The sequence below is a fragment of the Carya illinoinensis genome, chromosome 4 (genome assembly GCF_018687715.1).
Source record: "Carya illinoinensis cultivar Pawnee chromosome 4, C.illinoinensisPawnee_v1, whole genome shotgun sequence".
NCBI lineage: Eukaryota > Viridiplantae > Streptophyta > Magnoliopsida > Fagales > Juglandaceae > Carya > Carya illinoinensis.
The window spans coordinates 37,342,301-37,358,267 of record NC_056755.1 but is presented as its reverse complement, the minus strand read 5'-3'; the positions used below and the strand labels follow the sequence as shown (position 1 = coordinate 37,358,267).

The 15,967-nt window shown below is 35.4% G+C and overlaps 2 protein-coding genes across 8 annotated transcripts; both read left to right on the top strand.

Annotated features, from left to right (window-relative positions):
• Positions 1 to 7,494, top strand: LOC122308214. Of its 7 annotated transcripts, none has more exons than XM_043121414.1 (13): positions 1 to 112; positions 261 to 404; positions 580 to 629; positions 1,602 to 1,663; positions 1,762 to 1,824; positions 2,289 to 2,421; positions 2,592 to 2,781; positions 3,131 to 3,235; positions 3,408 to 3,536; positions 4,550 to 4,599; positions 4,694 to 4,791; positions 5,006 to 5,290; positions 6,692 to 7,494. In XM_043121414.1, the coding sequence occupies exons 4-13, from the start codon at positions 1,616 to 1,618 to the stop codon at positions 7,205 to 7,207; spliced, it is 1,617 nt and encodes a 538-aa protein (XP_042977348.1). In that variant the 5' UTR covers positions 1 to 112; positions 261 to 404; positions 580 to 629; positions 1,602 to 1,615; the 3' UTR covers positions 7,208 to 7,494. The 7 variants fall into 7 exon arrangements, with proteins under 7 accessions (XP_042977348.1, XP_042977347.1, XP_042977346.1 ...); XM_043121413.1 differs by having other exon boundaries at positions 1 to 136; XM_043121412.1 differs by having other exon boundaries at positions 95 to 404.
• Positions 7,495 to 14,487: 6,993 nt separating this feature from the next.
• LOC122306956 (ethylene-responsive transcription factor TINY-like) lies at positions 14,488 to 15,759 on the top strand. Its single transcript, XM_043119541.1, has one exon. It carries the CDS (start codon positions 14,799 to 14,801, stop codon positions 15,549 to 15,551), a length of 753 nt encoding a protein of 250 aa, XP_042975475.1. The 5' UTR covers positions 14,488 to 14,798; the 3' UTR covers positions 15,552 to 15,759.
• Positions 15,760 to 15,967: the final 208 nt, after the last annotated feature.

The following is a 15,967-nucleotide window of genomic DNA, read 5'->3' as shown; positions in this document are numbered from 1 at the left end:
TCCCACTTATCCGAACACAACAGTAAACCGAACACGCCTGCATCGTCTTTTAAAAGCTTCAGATTGTCGTCCCCTAGGTTACCCAACGCATAATAATAGTGATTGCTTATAGGTCTGCAAAAGTCTGGTTTTCACAGTTAGTGTCGGTTAAACTTTCAACGATTTTCTGAGTCACGGATTTTTGCCAGGGTTCCTGGAATTATTTCGTAACGCCAATTTGATCGATTTTTCTAATCACCTCTGCTTACTTTTCCAAACAGGGAAAAAAAGGGAGACCAGACTTATTTCTTGCTTTTGAAACCGAACTTAGGTGGGCCATAGAAGATTAAAAAAAGGAGAAAAAAAGCAAGTGGATAATGATCATCTATTGCTCCATTTCCATTCCACGACTCCCTCTTAATTCGGTTGGTTCTGTTCCCAACATCTTTTTTGTAGTTTCCTTTTCATTGAATTAATTCACCGTGTTTGGTTCCATTTTGATTTTCAAACTTTCTTAGAATGGCGTATGTGGGTTTCTTTTTCTTTTTCCCTCTTTTGCATATTTGATTCTCAAGAATTCTCTCTTTGTCGGTTTCGCAGATTTCTGTCTCTCTTTCGTTGTTTGGCTTCAAGTTTTGAACTTTGCTTGCGTAAGTCACTCACTGACATCTTAGTTTAATGCATGTCTCTGTTGAGGTTGAGTTATATGCGTTTATATCGGCCTTTTGAAGGATTGGGGTATTATTGATTTTTCTCATCTGGGTATATGTTGTTAAATACTGATTTGATTCATTGCTCTTCTGTCTTGGTTAATGTTGAAACTTGAACTGTTGTGCTTGAATATGAAGTGGATTTCTGTTCTGTATATTTTCTGAGTGACAAGGTAATGAGCTATGTACTTTGAAAAGAAAAATTCTTACATTGATATTGCTTGTAGAACTAAATGTTCTGTGATATTTGGAAGGATCCGAAAATTTCAGTCGTTATCACCTTTTGCCAATATTCGAAGTGGATTATGAATTTGAAAGAGGCCATTTCATTTCTTCTAGTCCGATGGTCTGGGATTTTTCATCTCTTTTCATGACAGGTCAAAATATTATCGACTTCCCCGTAAAGATGCGTTATATAATTTCGATCTTATCTCGTTCGACGAAACTCGATTCTAAGACCAGTTAACGTACCCCTTGAGTCTTGACTGCCTCAAAAGGCGTCTTTGACATTTCCATTTTGTTCTTACTTTGTTTGTGAGATTCGATTCTAAGACGAGCTACTGCACCCCTTAACTGCCAGAGCCAATGCCTTCTCAGCCTATTGAGATTTAGCTGAGCTTTTAACTTCTTCTTTGCTGAAGTTTGGGTGGATGTTAATAATACCCTTGTGATCTCCCACAACAGCAAAATCCTTTTATTTTGCTGTTTTGACTAATTCAAAAGCTGTTCTGCTTGAAAGAAAGAAAAAAAAAAATCTATGATTTAGATTTTCTCTTCCCTGTAGTCCAATATTTCCTTTCCCGTTTATAGATTTTATAGTGTTTTCTTTGGAGACCCCCTTTGCTTCAGCTTGAATTGCAGTCGCATCTTTATCCTCTGAATTCTGTTAATTAGGTTGTTCAATGATTTCAGGTTTCAAAGAATTCATGGGCGATGTACATATAGAAGAGGAAATATCTGAAGTCCAATCAACAGTGAGCACTAAGTCCCGTACAATAGGAAAACTATATTGCCTTGCGGAATCTTGATCTTTCGTATTGTGATTTCTTAAATTATATTTTTTTCACATCAGGTTGGGCGTTTTTCAAGCCATTGTTACCTCCTGGATGTACATGATCATCAAAGAAAGCATTTGGTAATACAGGTTTTCTGTTCTTTACCACGTATTTGTGAGCATGTTTTGATTCATTATCGAAACTTTTTTGATGAATACCGTGAAACCTTAGCCTGTTAGTATGGACACATGCTGAGATACTATTTACAAAAATCCAACATTCAAAATCCGTGTAACTAACTAGTCTGGATAGTTTCCATTCAACCCATGGATTAGGCTCTGCATTGACCTAAGGTATACATCTATCTTTGACCACTTATCAAGAGTAAAAACATCTTTCTCTGGAAAAATTGAAAAGTATGAATAAAATCTTCAAAAGGTTAATTTCTGTATCCCACATTTGGCTTACCCATGTAGAAAGTGAAGACAAGACCATTTTGAGATCAGTGTTGAAAACATGCACTGTTCCCACATATACTATGTATATGTAATTTTAGTTGACGTTAACAGCTTTTCTCCTGATTTAATAGAGGCTGTTGTATCAGGTCCATGGTGATGCTGTGAGGAACACTAGTCTTCTTATGGATACTCTCGGATTTGACTCATTAGTGGATGATATTTTGACCCATCTCTTGACTTTGACTAGCTATATAAGTCTTCAATTCATTCAATTTATTGGTGAGTCACTTGTTTGTCAAATATACACATGATGTTGGAAATCGGTGTCCTTGCCATCAAAACATTAATGCCTTCTATATGGAGAATGTTTTGTAGTTCACTAATGTTTTAGAGTTATCCGTGTTATTGAACCATAATGGCTGCATTTTGGCATGCTTCTGTTTTTGCAGAGGATCTTGTATTAGGAGATATGAATAGAGGCCCAAATTCATCATCTTCTAAACCTTGCATCTCCATTGCAAGCCCTACAATCCTGGAAGGGAGAACCTCAGAACTTAAGGAAGAGTTTCTTGTAAATACAAGGTTTGAAGTTGTTGATAACAATTACAGTTGCGGGGGTGTCCCTATGTTTTTTCAAGGGTAAGAACTTTCTTTCCATTAAGATCATGTATGATGCTATCCTATAAAGACTCAGCAATGCGTATTGAACTGATAGTCAAGTTGTTTTGATCAAATGTGACAAATGGGAAATTGCCACGATCAACCTATTCTTATATGTTTCAGATGATTAAGATTCTCTGTGGTTTCAATCTGTTTCACCTCTTTGTTTCCTTCCTCCCCCTCCCTCCTCAGTAAAGCAATGTTAGTTCCTTTCTTTGAAATAGTTGTCTACAAGCACACGCGTTAGGGGATCCTCTGTTACCATTACTCTACTTTGATTGCAAATTTTTGGTCCCCTTGATCCTTCAGTTGCTTCCTATGGATGCAGGTTGATGCTTCCTTTATTCAGTTTACAATTTGCCTGGAGTTTGGCACTGTACTCTTGGAAACTGTCATTTTCATACATTAGATGCATTCAAGCTCAAGTTCGGAGGTAAAAGAAGTAGGTTTTACTATGAAAACGGGTGGGTTCATTTGCCATTGAAGAGTCTGTGGGTGGTCTCTTTCAGTTTATTTCAACAGATGCTATTATTATCAATTTTATGCTTTTGCAATTTCTTGGTTTGGTTCTCTTATAACATCTATCTTTGTTTTGGTATAATCAGCATTATATCTCGAGTGTGTAAAACATTGCGCGGCTCTTCTGATGATATTGGATGGTTGCAACACACTCCAGGAATGGCTCCTGTGAAGGATGGGACGCCAAGATTCTTGGAATTGCTTGCAGGCATTAGGTAGCAGCATGAATTTGTATATTCTTACTGCTCTATGTTGGCCCACCCACCTGGGGGCAGGGGGCTGTGTTCGTTATGATCTTTTTTAGTTTTATCTCTGGGTTCATTTGACTAGTCTGGAGTTCATTGATACTTCCTGTTCAATTCTTTCATTTTCTATTTTTGGAGATGTGTACTGCAACTATAGTTGTGAAGAATTTTGCTTATATACAATTATCTATAATCTAAACAATTTTATCATGCTCACTCCTGTGGTGCCTGATATTGCCCATATGTCCAAGTTCTGTTACTGATCACCGTTCTCTGGGGCAGATGGTTTTTATATCATCCAGTTAGCAGTTTGCCTAGCACCATTTCCATCATTTTCCCAACCATAATATGTTATCAATATATTTCAACGGTAACGCTAGGGCTCTTTTTTTTTTCATTTTTTATTTTTACTACTACTTCTCATTAATTGGTACAAAAGTTGTATTATTATCAATCAACGAGTTGCAAACCTGCACGGAAATAGTTAAAATTTTAAAGTAAACATAATATATGTAATTAAGTTAATAAACTTTGAGCCATCATGTGATAAATAAATCTTTGAGAGAGTTTCAATGTTAGCACTTTGATCTCCAAAATTTGATTGAGCATCTTGGTCTTCTCTTCCCTTATTCTTTTTATGTTTGTATGTTAATGATGGGAAAGGTCTACCCATAAAGAGACATAACTTATCGGCTCCATATATTCTAAAACTCAATAACCTGTATGAATTCATTGATTAAAAAACTGAAAAGGCATTAGTAAGATGATACTGATTTTGATAAATAGGAGAATGGTTCATTGAATTCTAATGCTTCCGAAATTATTTGTTGTGATAGATTATGTAGTCTATAAGATAGTAAACTTATATGCTTTATGATTGTTTCTTCTCCATGCAATTGAGGAGTTTCAATTATGTATCGTTTTATTGTTTTCATAGATCTATATATCTTGTTACATGAAATGTATTTCTGTGTTTCTTCTAGAAATGGAGAGCACAAGCTACCCAATTCATTTGTTTATCTGCTAATTCCAGGTATGAGAAGATCCCTTTGTCCAGATTTTGCTTTTTATTCATTTTGCCAATTGGCATGGGCACACCCACTTAAATGGGAATGTTGATCTGGCAGGCCTCTTTAGTAATCATGGTCCCTTATATTTTGTGGGCGCTAAAAGATTCTTTTCAAAGATGGGTCTAGCTTGTCATATTGCAAAAATTCATAGTGAGGTAATATATGATTACTTGATACAATGCCGATATCGACCAGCCTGCATGAAATTTCCTTTTCTAACAATTTCTTTTATTCATTTCAAACTGTATGTTCTTGAGATTCTTCCTTATAATTTCTAATTTGGCTTCCTTTCCCATATCTTTCTATATCCATAAACGACATGAAATTATGCTAGTGTGGCTAGTTGCAAATATCTTTCCTTGTACACAGGCATCGGTGGAGCACAATGCATGGGAACTGAAGCAATATATTGAGGAGCTTTACTGGGGATCAGGCAAGCGTGTAATGCTGCTGGGGCACAGCAAGGGTGGGGTTGATGCTGCGGCAGCATTGTCAGTTTACTGGCCTGATTTGAAAGACAAAGTTGCTGGTTTGGCGCTGGTGCAAAGCCCCTATGGTGGCACTCCTTTAGCTTCTGATACTCTACGTGAAGGCCAGATTGCTGACAAAGAAACACGCAGGATCATGGAGTTCTTGATATGCAAGCTTATTAAGGTATTCAATTCCTTCGCTAAAAAATCATGAATGCCTCCTTTATGCATGTAATAAAGGACCCCTAACCATAATTTATGCTTGAGAGCATCTTTAACACATGCTAAAGAACCTAAATCTCCTAGGTGGGGGGACGTTTGATGCTAGTTACCTGTCGTCTTGGGTCAGGATAGTCTTTTACGTCATGTCTCTTGTAGATTTAATTTCCTGCTTCACAAGCACATCCCCTAAGCCTGCTTTCATATAGACTTTTCAACTGCAAATTCTTTCGGGGAAGTTTTACTATCAGTTCCTTCATTCCTTTTGTCTCCTTTTCTCTAAGAGCATTGGCGTTCGTTTGGCCAAATTCATCTTTAAATTTGGCCAATATCAACACTTTTTTACATTTGTCTATTTCATCAAAATTCAATCCCCACATTGGATTAGCTATTCATTCTCTATATGATAATAAAATATTATTAAATTAATAAATTTTTTATTTAATTTATTTTCTCACATTTTGTAATTCTACCAATTAAATGTTAATAATAATTATATTCTAATTAGATTAATATTAAAAAAATTATTATTAAATGTTAATAATAATAATTATATTATATTACATTAATATTATTATATTATAATTAAATTAATATTAAAAAGTATTATTAAATGTTAATAATAATTATATTCTAATTAAATTAATATTAGAAAAAGTATTATTAAATGTTAATAGTAATTATATTCTAATTAAATTAATATTAAAAAAGTATTATTAAATGTAAATAGTAATTATATTCAAATTAAATTAATATTTAAAAAAGTATTATTAAATGTTAATAATAATTATATTCTAATTAAATTAATATTAAAAAAAGTATTATTAAATGTTAATAATAATAATAATTATATTATATTAATATTACAAAAAAGTATTATTAAGTGCTAATAGTAATTATATTCTAATTAAATTAGTATTAAAAAAGTATTGTTAAATGTTAATAATAATTATATTATATTCAATTAATATTAAAAAATATTATTAAATGTTAATAATAATTATATTCTAAATGTTAAATGTTAATTATATTCTAATTAATTTAATTTATTTGTTTGGAATGAGAAATTAATATTTTAATACTTGATGAATGAATAGTGGTCTTCCATCTTTAGCCAACCACTATAGCAAAAGTCCAAATTATTTTAGATTTGCCCAATCCAATGTGAAGGAATTTTTAGCCAAATTATGTAAAATTTGGCCAAGCATCTCATTTGGCCAAGCCAATGTGGATGCTCTAAGGCTGCATACTCAATTATGCTTGGCATGGGTTAGATAAAATGCTGGTAATTTGATGCAGCATCAAAGTTTTTGTTGAGTTTGCAGATTTTTCTTATTATCAATTTTTGTTTCAAACGTATATTTAGGGTGATATAAGGGCACTGGAGGATCTCACATACGAGAAGCGAAAGGATTTCGTCATGAAGCACAAGCTCCCTGAGAATATCCCTGTGATATCCTTCCACTCTGAAGCAAGTATAGCTCCCGGAGTCCTTGCTACAATGACCCACATAGCCCACGCAGAACTTCCCTGGCTCCCATTTCCAAACTTTGGGAATGATGAGTCTGATAATATTGTTCAAGCCGGATGTCAGGTGCCCGTAGTGATCCCGTTATCTGCTGCGATGGCTATATGTGCACTTCATTTGCAGCTCAGGTATGGGGAGAAGAGTGATGGTCTAGTAACATGCCGCGATGCTGAAGTTCCAGGCTCGGTTGTCGTCCGACCAGACCAGAAGCTTGACCATGCTTTTATGGTCTACTCTTCAAGGAAGAAGAAACCCGGTGAGCCTGATGCTTGCGAAATGTGTGAGGCTGTTCTGACTCTGCTTGTGGAGCTTGGGAATATGAAGCAAGAAGAAAGACAGAAATCTAACAAGTAATCCATAATTCCAAACAAGGGATTTTTTGTTAATGCATCTCCAATTAAGTTACACCATCTTGTTTCCATAACTATTTAGAAGAGCAATGGTCGTTGGAAAAATCTTGCCACGTAGTTTTGAATCTGTTCTTATGGAAGAGCTTCATTTAAAAGCTTAAAACAAAACACAAGATTTTTGTTCATGAACTCTCTCTCCCGGGGGGATTGGATTTTGGGGAAGTCTTTAGATTATGTAATAATTGAACTGCAGCTCACTCCATGATAATTGCTAGTGTATCATTCGGCCGAGACAGTTATCTATTCCTGTATCTGGACTTCCAAATCTAGTGGGTCACGCCACTATATTTTATCAACATAGCTGCTAGGGGTGTGGAACCAGGCTGGATTTTTTTCTTATCTAGTCCGAAACCTGGAATCTTGGTGCATCCGGACAGTTATCCATCTAGATTACACCCGAGCAGTTAAGGTAAATCTAGATCAAGTTACGGATCGGGTTTGTGACCTGGATATCTGTAACTAGATCCTTATTATTATTATTATTATTATTATTATTATTATTATTATTATTTAACTTGATTAGGTGAAAGTGAATGGTATAAGGCTCACTTGTAGCATTTCTCATTTAAATGGAGTTGTAATTATGTTCTCACACTAGTATTTAGAATACATTATTCATGTCACTTAAAAGATAAAGTTTAATTTGGAATATTTAAATTTTAAAATTTATCTTTCAAATCAAATTATGTCATGCATGTAATCACCTTACTATATGGGTTATTTTTCATTTAAATATAGTCACAATATGTTAATTTTGCATTTTTTCCCCCTCCGAAATCCATCTAAATTCGGACAGAGAGATATCAAGTCGTAAAATTTGAAAAAAATAAGAAAGAAAAAAACTCCGTATTCATTAGGATTTGGGGAAGACAAGTTGATAATCATTCGAAGAAAATAAACATGCATGTTTGGACAGTATCATTTCATCGGAATGTATCATAATTTAGCAACTAAACGTGTTTAGACAATAATGGTACTAGGAAATATTTTATATTGTGATATAACAACAATATTATTTATTTTGCATTGTTATTTATTTTATTTTAAAGTGTTAAAATTATTATTTTTTTTTTTAAATCTGGGTAATTTAAACATGATATCATAATTTTTTTTTATAAAAATAAAATACAAAGAAGCAATAAAAATATTTTTTAAAGCTTAAACAATTTTTTAAAAATATTAATAAATTTGGATATCTAAATCCGGTTACAATCTAGATATCCGGATTTATAGCTAATAAAAGAAAAAAAAAATCCAAATATCCGGATTGAATCCGATTACCCATAGATTAACCGTCCAATTTTTACGGATCTAATTATAGCTGTATACCGAGATCCAAATCCAGTTGCACACCCCTAATAGCTGCTAGATCAGGATCCATCATCATCCATGCATTTGAAGTGCCTGCATCGTAAGGGAAATCAAAGGGCACTAATGATTTTACCTTGGAAGCTTCGTAGGAAAAAACAGAACACACGACCATAAATATGCATAATTACATACATACATACAAACATATGCGTATGCGTGTGAATAGATATACAAATGCATACACACATGATGGATGATATTTGTGCTGTTATCGTCTCTGACAGACCGTCAAGATCAAGCATGTACAATGGTTTCAGGGGTTGCACGGTGGGGATAAATCAAGTGGCTCAGTATGAATTTGGTGTGGAGCCTTGAAGACGCACCTTGCACTAAAATGGTAAAACAGCAGAGTATCAGAAATCAGAGAGAGAGAGAGAGAGTTATGGTGGTGGTGTTGATTCTGTACAAACTAGACCCATCCAAAATTCCAAACTTTTAAAAGCCCATAAAAATGCGCGGGTGAATCAGTACAAAGCAATAAATCTTGGTAGGCCACTTAACCCTTAGAAGGGGGAACTTAGTAGGCCCAAAGAGTCTCTGGCCCTTTTAATTTGTGCCCTTAAATTTGAATGAAGTACGTAGCCAACTAACTACCCCGCAATATTGCATGGAGCTCTGCAGTTATGGCCAACTAGTCGACTGATAGCATCAAAGGGTGTGATGGTTCTGTGGTCCTGGATGCTTCATTCATCCAACGTTTGATAACCAGTACTCCATTTCCACCCTTTGGGGTTTGGTATCTCTCTCTCTCTCTCTCTCTCTCTCTCTCTCTCTCTCTCATGAGGTCGACATTGACTCGTACTCATTAATGGGTGCATTTTTGATAGAGTATTATTTTGGAGGAAATATTTGTTATGCTATATACTATACTCTCTTCCTATTTCAGTCATGATAATGCTCATCAATCTTTATATTTGCTCTTAATTTTTATTAAAAAAGGGAAATAATAAGTTAAATGATAAACGGAATAGGAGCAAAATTTTATTTACAATCTTGAGTCTCATTGATGAATGGGGTAAAAGAAAAAAAAATTATTTTAAAAAAGATATTATTATAATTTTAATTTTTTTTAAACATAACTGTATGAGCTTGTATGAATAATATTACGTCAATGTGCTAGGATTTAAAGAGCAATGATATTCGCTAGTCACATTTCATAACATATTTTACAATACATATTTTAAAATGATACCCACACATCACTTGATGTCACGACATACTTTTTCTAAACTTAATACAAAATACATTTAAAAAGCTTTTAGGAATGAATGCTACAGACACTACAGATTTAATTGAATAGGCTTTTTATAAACTCAAATAATGATGCACCAATTAAATGAATTATAAACTCAGTTTGCAAGACATTAATTTGTAGCGTTTTAGTACTTCTCCTATATATTCTTTTTCTAAGAATTTTCAATTTCACCAACCAAACACGTAATGTTCTTTGTACATAACGCGTGCTCATTATTAGTTTTTCTCTATGCGAGAAATGTTTTAATAATAAATAGATTTTATAAGAATAAATTTACAAACCGATATAACTTAATATAATATAATATGTTAAATTATAAAATTAGGTACAACGTTTGCCATGCCGTGTGGTCGAAAGAACTGTTCAAGACTACGCTCGTGTGTGTGTATATATAAGACAGCAATGCCCTAATAAATCTGTAAGCTAGAGAACCTAATAACTTGTGAGTATGGGTGCCACATGAGGGGCACGTGAAAGAGATACATCGATAACCAAGCATTTAAATATTTGTCTGCAGAAACAGCGAAGCATATATAAAAGGAAAAAAAATAAAAATAAAAAATCAGATGGCTCCTCTCATTAATGAATCAAAGCCTTGGGTTCTGCTCTCTGCAACTGCTCATGAAGCGTACGTACTACGTGCAGTCTTTTTTATAACAAAAAAGAAAAACAATATCCAGTTCTTTAATTTACATGACCACCTAGTGAATCATCTGTAATAAATGACTTTCTATCGACTTCAATACACCTAAGATAGAGTCGTTCTCCTTTCAGAATTCGAAAGCAATGGGGCATAGAATTACTGAATCAGCTTACAACTAAGATAGAGTTCTTCCAGTTTTTTGTGTTTATGAGCTACTTCGGAAGTTCAAAGCGATGATTTTGACTGTATCTCATGACTCTCATGTCGTTATAATCCGTTCATGTTTGTATTATTAATATTATATAACGTATAATGTTATACATTATATTATCATCTCACTTTTATCTAAATATGTAAGATATATTATATTTATTATAATTAGATGATAAAAAATCATCCAATAAATAATCATTCAATAGTGATAAATATGTCACATCTTATATAGTGAAATGGTAGTGTGATGTATAGAGTTTTTCTATATATACATACGTATAATATATACATGCGTATATACATATGTATAGAGTTTTTCTATATATAGATTTAGTTACAATATAACTATTAAATTGTACTTTAAATAGAAAAAATTAATTTTTTGGAGTCAATTAATATTAATAAGATCGAGAAAATGATGTTTACCAGAAACTGAGCTCTGTACGTCCTGTAGCATTAAAAGGATTTTTCCCATCTTCCCTAGAGCTATACACACACACACACATACCGGCCACAATATGCATGAAATTAATTTCTAGCTACGTCTTGTGTATCTGTAAAGCTGTAGATAATTTTCATTCGGGAAAGAGAAAGAGAGGTGTTGCAAATTTTCAGCCATTTATCCAGCACGTACATAATATATAGATGATCGATCCAAATCATGTGTACGTGACGATGGGTGTTCAAGGTTTACCTTTTTCTAGACATGGAAGGACATACTAAAGAGAGAGAGAATTTGGGCTAATAGCGTCATTTCTTTGAAAATTCATGAAGTGATCGTGTACAAAATTGGAATTTTTTTTTTTATCTTCCAATCGACCCTCGATGATCTGCCTTCCTCTTATTAATTTATCTTCTAAACCCTCTCTATACATCGATCTAGCCTTGCAAGAATGAAGTGTTTGGGGGGCCATTAGAGTAAATGTAAAGGGACCCTTGAAGGAGCATTAGGACAGGTTTGTCTGTACGAAATAAAGAATGGACAGAAATTTAGAAGGCAAACTACTGTAAGAAATTGAATGACATTTCATTCTTAGTCATTGGCTAGGAAATTGAAATGATTTCAGCATATGCCTTGAATACTGTATGATTCTTTGCCAATTAGATTTTTCTAAAAGAAATTGATGATCTATATTTACAAAGATCCGGGTAACACAAGTAGTAGTGTTACAATGATAAGATGTTGGAATTCATCAAGAAATGGTCGTCGATTGTTTCAAGACACGACAACTCCTTTATAACTCACTACTGTAAGAAAGAATGACATTTCATTCTTAGTCATGGCTAGGAAAATTGAAATGACTTCAGTACATGCATGCCTCGAATACTGTACGATGCTTTGCCAATTAGTTTTACCAAAAGAAATTGATGGTCTATATTTACAAAGATTCTGGCCCGAAACATATATACAAGTAGTACCAGTGTTACAATGATAAGATGTTGGAATTCATATAGAAATTGTTATGATCCCACATTGGCTAAGTATGGGCACTATAAGAGAAGCGGGCTTTCGTAGGAAATAGTCCTTTTGGTCACAAAAGCCCGCTTCTCTTATAGTGGAGATTGGTTAGTAGTTTATAAGCCCCTAGACACCCTTCCTTTGCAAGTCAATTTTTAAGGGTGAGTTTTACCTAGTGGGTTCATAATAAATGGTATCAAAGCCGCCCCGCATATGCAATTCTATGTTGCGGTTGCAATCATGTGGCATAGGGAGTGATACTAGCATGGCAGTGTTCGTCTGGGGCTAAGAAAGACCTAGTGCATAGCCAGTCCATTTGAGGTCGAGACCACTGTGGACATCAATTGCAGAGCGTGGTGGTTGTAATGATCCCACATCGACTAAGTATGGGATTGGTTAATGGTTTATAAGCCTTTAGACACTCTTTTCTTACAAGCCGGTTTTCAATAGTGCTTTCTACCTAGTGGATTCATAACAAAAAGGGTCTTTGATTGTTTCAAGACATCACTACGACTCTTTTATAACTCTATTTTAAATGGAAGTACATAAATTCAGAACATGATTATAATGTGACTGCACAACCCTAAACCAACATGAACATGCAGTAAACACAGAATTTTTTTTTTTTTTTCTCTAAATGGAGTAATATGCGGAGAAATTAAAACTAGTCCATGCATGATGGCATGATGCTGTGCGTGCTCAATGCCCATGTTTTGCACTCAGACAATAACTTCAATGCGCATGGATTTCATCAATCCCATTGAATTAGGTCAAGAATCCGAGACTGCTGCTGCATGCATGCGGGCAGCACCTTATCGAGAGCAAGGCTGTTGTATCCATGCATGCAGCCCATGATGATCTCTCTCTCTCTCTCTCTCTCTCTCTCTCTCTCTCTCTCTCTCTCTCTCTCTCTCTCTCTCTCTCTCTCTCTCTCTCTCTCTCTCTCTCTCTCTCTCTCTCTCTCTCTCTCTCTCTCTCTCTCTCTCTCTCTCTCTCTCTCTCTCTCTCTCTCTCTCTCTCTCTATGTATATATATATGTATAAACAGCCGGTGCTGGACTACAATTATTTTTTTTCATAAAGACCTTATATATGGGACCCCAATCCATATGTAATAAAAGCGATTCCTTGGAATTAATAAATTATCAAATTCTTTTTTTTAGAAAGAGAAAGGATTCCGAAAGAAAATAATTTTATACACTATATAATAATCTTACTTTCATCTTATTATATAAGATGCAGCATATTTATCACTGTAAAATGATTATTTATCATCTAATAGTGATAAATATGACATATTATAATATGATGAAAATGGGATAAAAGTATGATGTATAGCAATATTAGTCATATCAAAAAGGTAACAAATGTAATTAGTTTTTGATGATCAATTTTTTTATTAAATAATTTTATTCTTCATTGATTTTATTATTTTTAATTATGCAGCGCAATCTTTTATATAGAAATGATCACAATAAAAAACCTAAGAAGAACGTCATTTTATTTACTCAAATACCGTCCAAAAATCACCAAGATGCATGCAATGGAATATTCTCATAAAAACTCTTAGGTTTTCTTCTTTCGTAGAATTATGAGAAATGTTTTAATCAGGATTTCACAAAAATAATTTCACAAACTGATGTAATTTATTATAATATATTAGACTATAAAATTATTTTTAATACTTTTATACATATAATACATTGTCTTCTGATTGGACAATTGATGAAATCCAAATTGGTGTCTGGACCAAAACTTAAAGAATAGAACACATAAAAGAAGACAGAAAGCAAGAACAGGAAACCTCATGGGTCTTAGAAAACTGAGGTGACAAAACCTGGTTAAAACAGTGAAAAGATAACATGAGGATTGAGGAAGGACCCAAGGATGGATCTGTTAGGCAATGTATGTAGGTGGGGAGGACAAAGGGGTCATTGTGAAAGGGTTGGTGAGGATCTAGAAAGAGTATTATTATTGCCATACATACGCTCAGAAGAGATAGGTGAAAATATAAGAAGGTAAGATTTATTGAGATGGTGAGGATTGGTTACCCTAAAACCCATCCTTTTTCGTCCTCTCTGTCGCATTGCTTGGACAATCCAATTGTGTACCCTAATATATCCCTAGAGTCAACATTTTCATTCACTTGTAAATTGACGTGGTAACATTTTCATTTTCATTCACTTGTACATAACATTATAAAATTATTTTTTAATAAATTTATTTTTATATTAGTATATTTATATGGCAAGGTATATAGGGTAAAAGTTGGGGGGGCCTGTGGCTAGGCAGACAGTCGCGTAAGGACCGTGGGGGCTCTCTCTTGGGGTAGTAAAGCCTCACGTTTACCTTGCATTCTTTGTCCTCCCAACTTCTTCCTAATAAAACCCCCCCTACTCGCTCACTTCCTCCTCCATTCTCAGTCCCATTCCATTCTTCTCTCGTCGCTTCCTCAACCATCTACCTTAAAATTGTTCACGAGCTCTCTGCAACTCACTCCTTTCTCTCTGAGACTCTCTTCCGTGCTACTCTAAGACCTACGTGCTGTGAAGTTCTGAAGCTTTTGTGTGTGTGTGTTTGTGTCCTGTAGCAGCAATGGCTGACCCGCCTTACTCGGAGACACAGTCCAGCGCCAACTCTTCTTCACCTTCTCCGTCTTCACCATCCTCCTCTGGGTTGTCTCACTCCCAGTCTCTACCTCCGAACCTGCCATCCAACCCTGACTCGAAACTGCCGAAGCGAGCCCGAGACTGCAGCAAGCACCCGGTTTACAGAGGTGTCCGAATGCGGACCTGGGGCAAATGGGTATCCGAAATCCGCGAGCCCCGGAAAAAGAACCGGATCTGGCTCGGTACCTTCTCGACCCCGGAAATGGCCGCCCGGGCCCACGACGTGGCCGCGCTGAGTATCAAAGGCAACTCGGCCATCCTCAACTTCCCCGAACTCTCCGGGTCGCTTCCCAGGCCCGCTTCGAACTCCCCTCGGGACGTCCAAGCCGCTGCTACCAAAGCAGCTTCCATGAAATTTGAGGTTCCCAAAACGCCGACGTACTCCTCCTCCACCTCCACCTCTTCGTCATCGTCCTCAGTGACTACGGTATCGTCGTCGTCGTCGTCGTCGTGCGACGTGTCGACCCCAGAGGAGCTGAGCGAGATAGTGGAGCTGCCGAGTCTGGGGACGAATTTCGAGTCGGACGAGTTCATGAGTAACGATTTCGTACTTGTAGACTCGGCTGATGGGTGGCTGTATCCTCCCCCGTGGTGTCACAGTGGCATTGACATACAAATGACAGAGGCAGAGGGTATGATACCAAGTTGCTTCGAACCATTATTGTGGCAACCTTATTAACATATGATCCAAATTTTACAAAGCGTGTGTATGTGTGAAATTCTTAACTCTTTTTTTTTTTATTGTGTCAATGCTTGTATTTTTCTTTTCTTTTTTGGGCTTTTTTCTTCTTTTTTTTTTAGTCTTTTAAAATGTGTGAGGAAGCCCTCCATCAATTTTGCTTTTGAAGGGCTAAAAAATATAAAATACGTTTCTTGGTGCTCAAGTAGCTTTGCCAGTGTCTGTTCTTTCCTTTCTTTGTTTATGGCTTTACCTGGCGGCTGACTTTGTGGACTGTTTCTTCTTCAATGTTCCACACACCATAAAAGAGCTTAGATCACTGTTCTTCCTTTTTGGGGACATACAATCCGTCGAGACCCATCTCTGTCTTTATTTTATACACTTTGATATCGTATACCTAAATCAATATTCTCTCT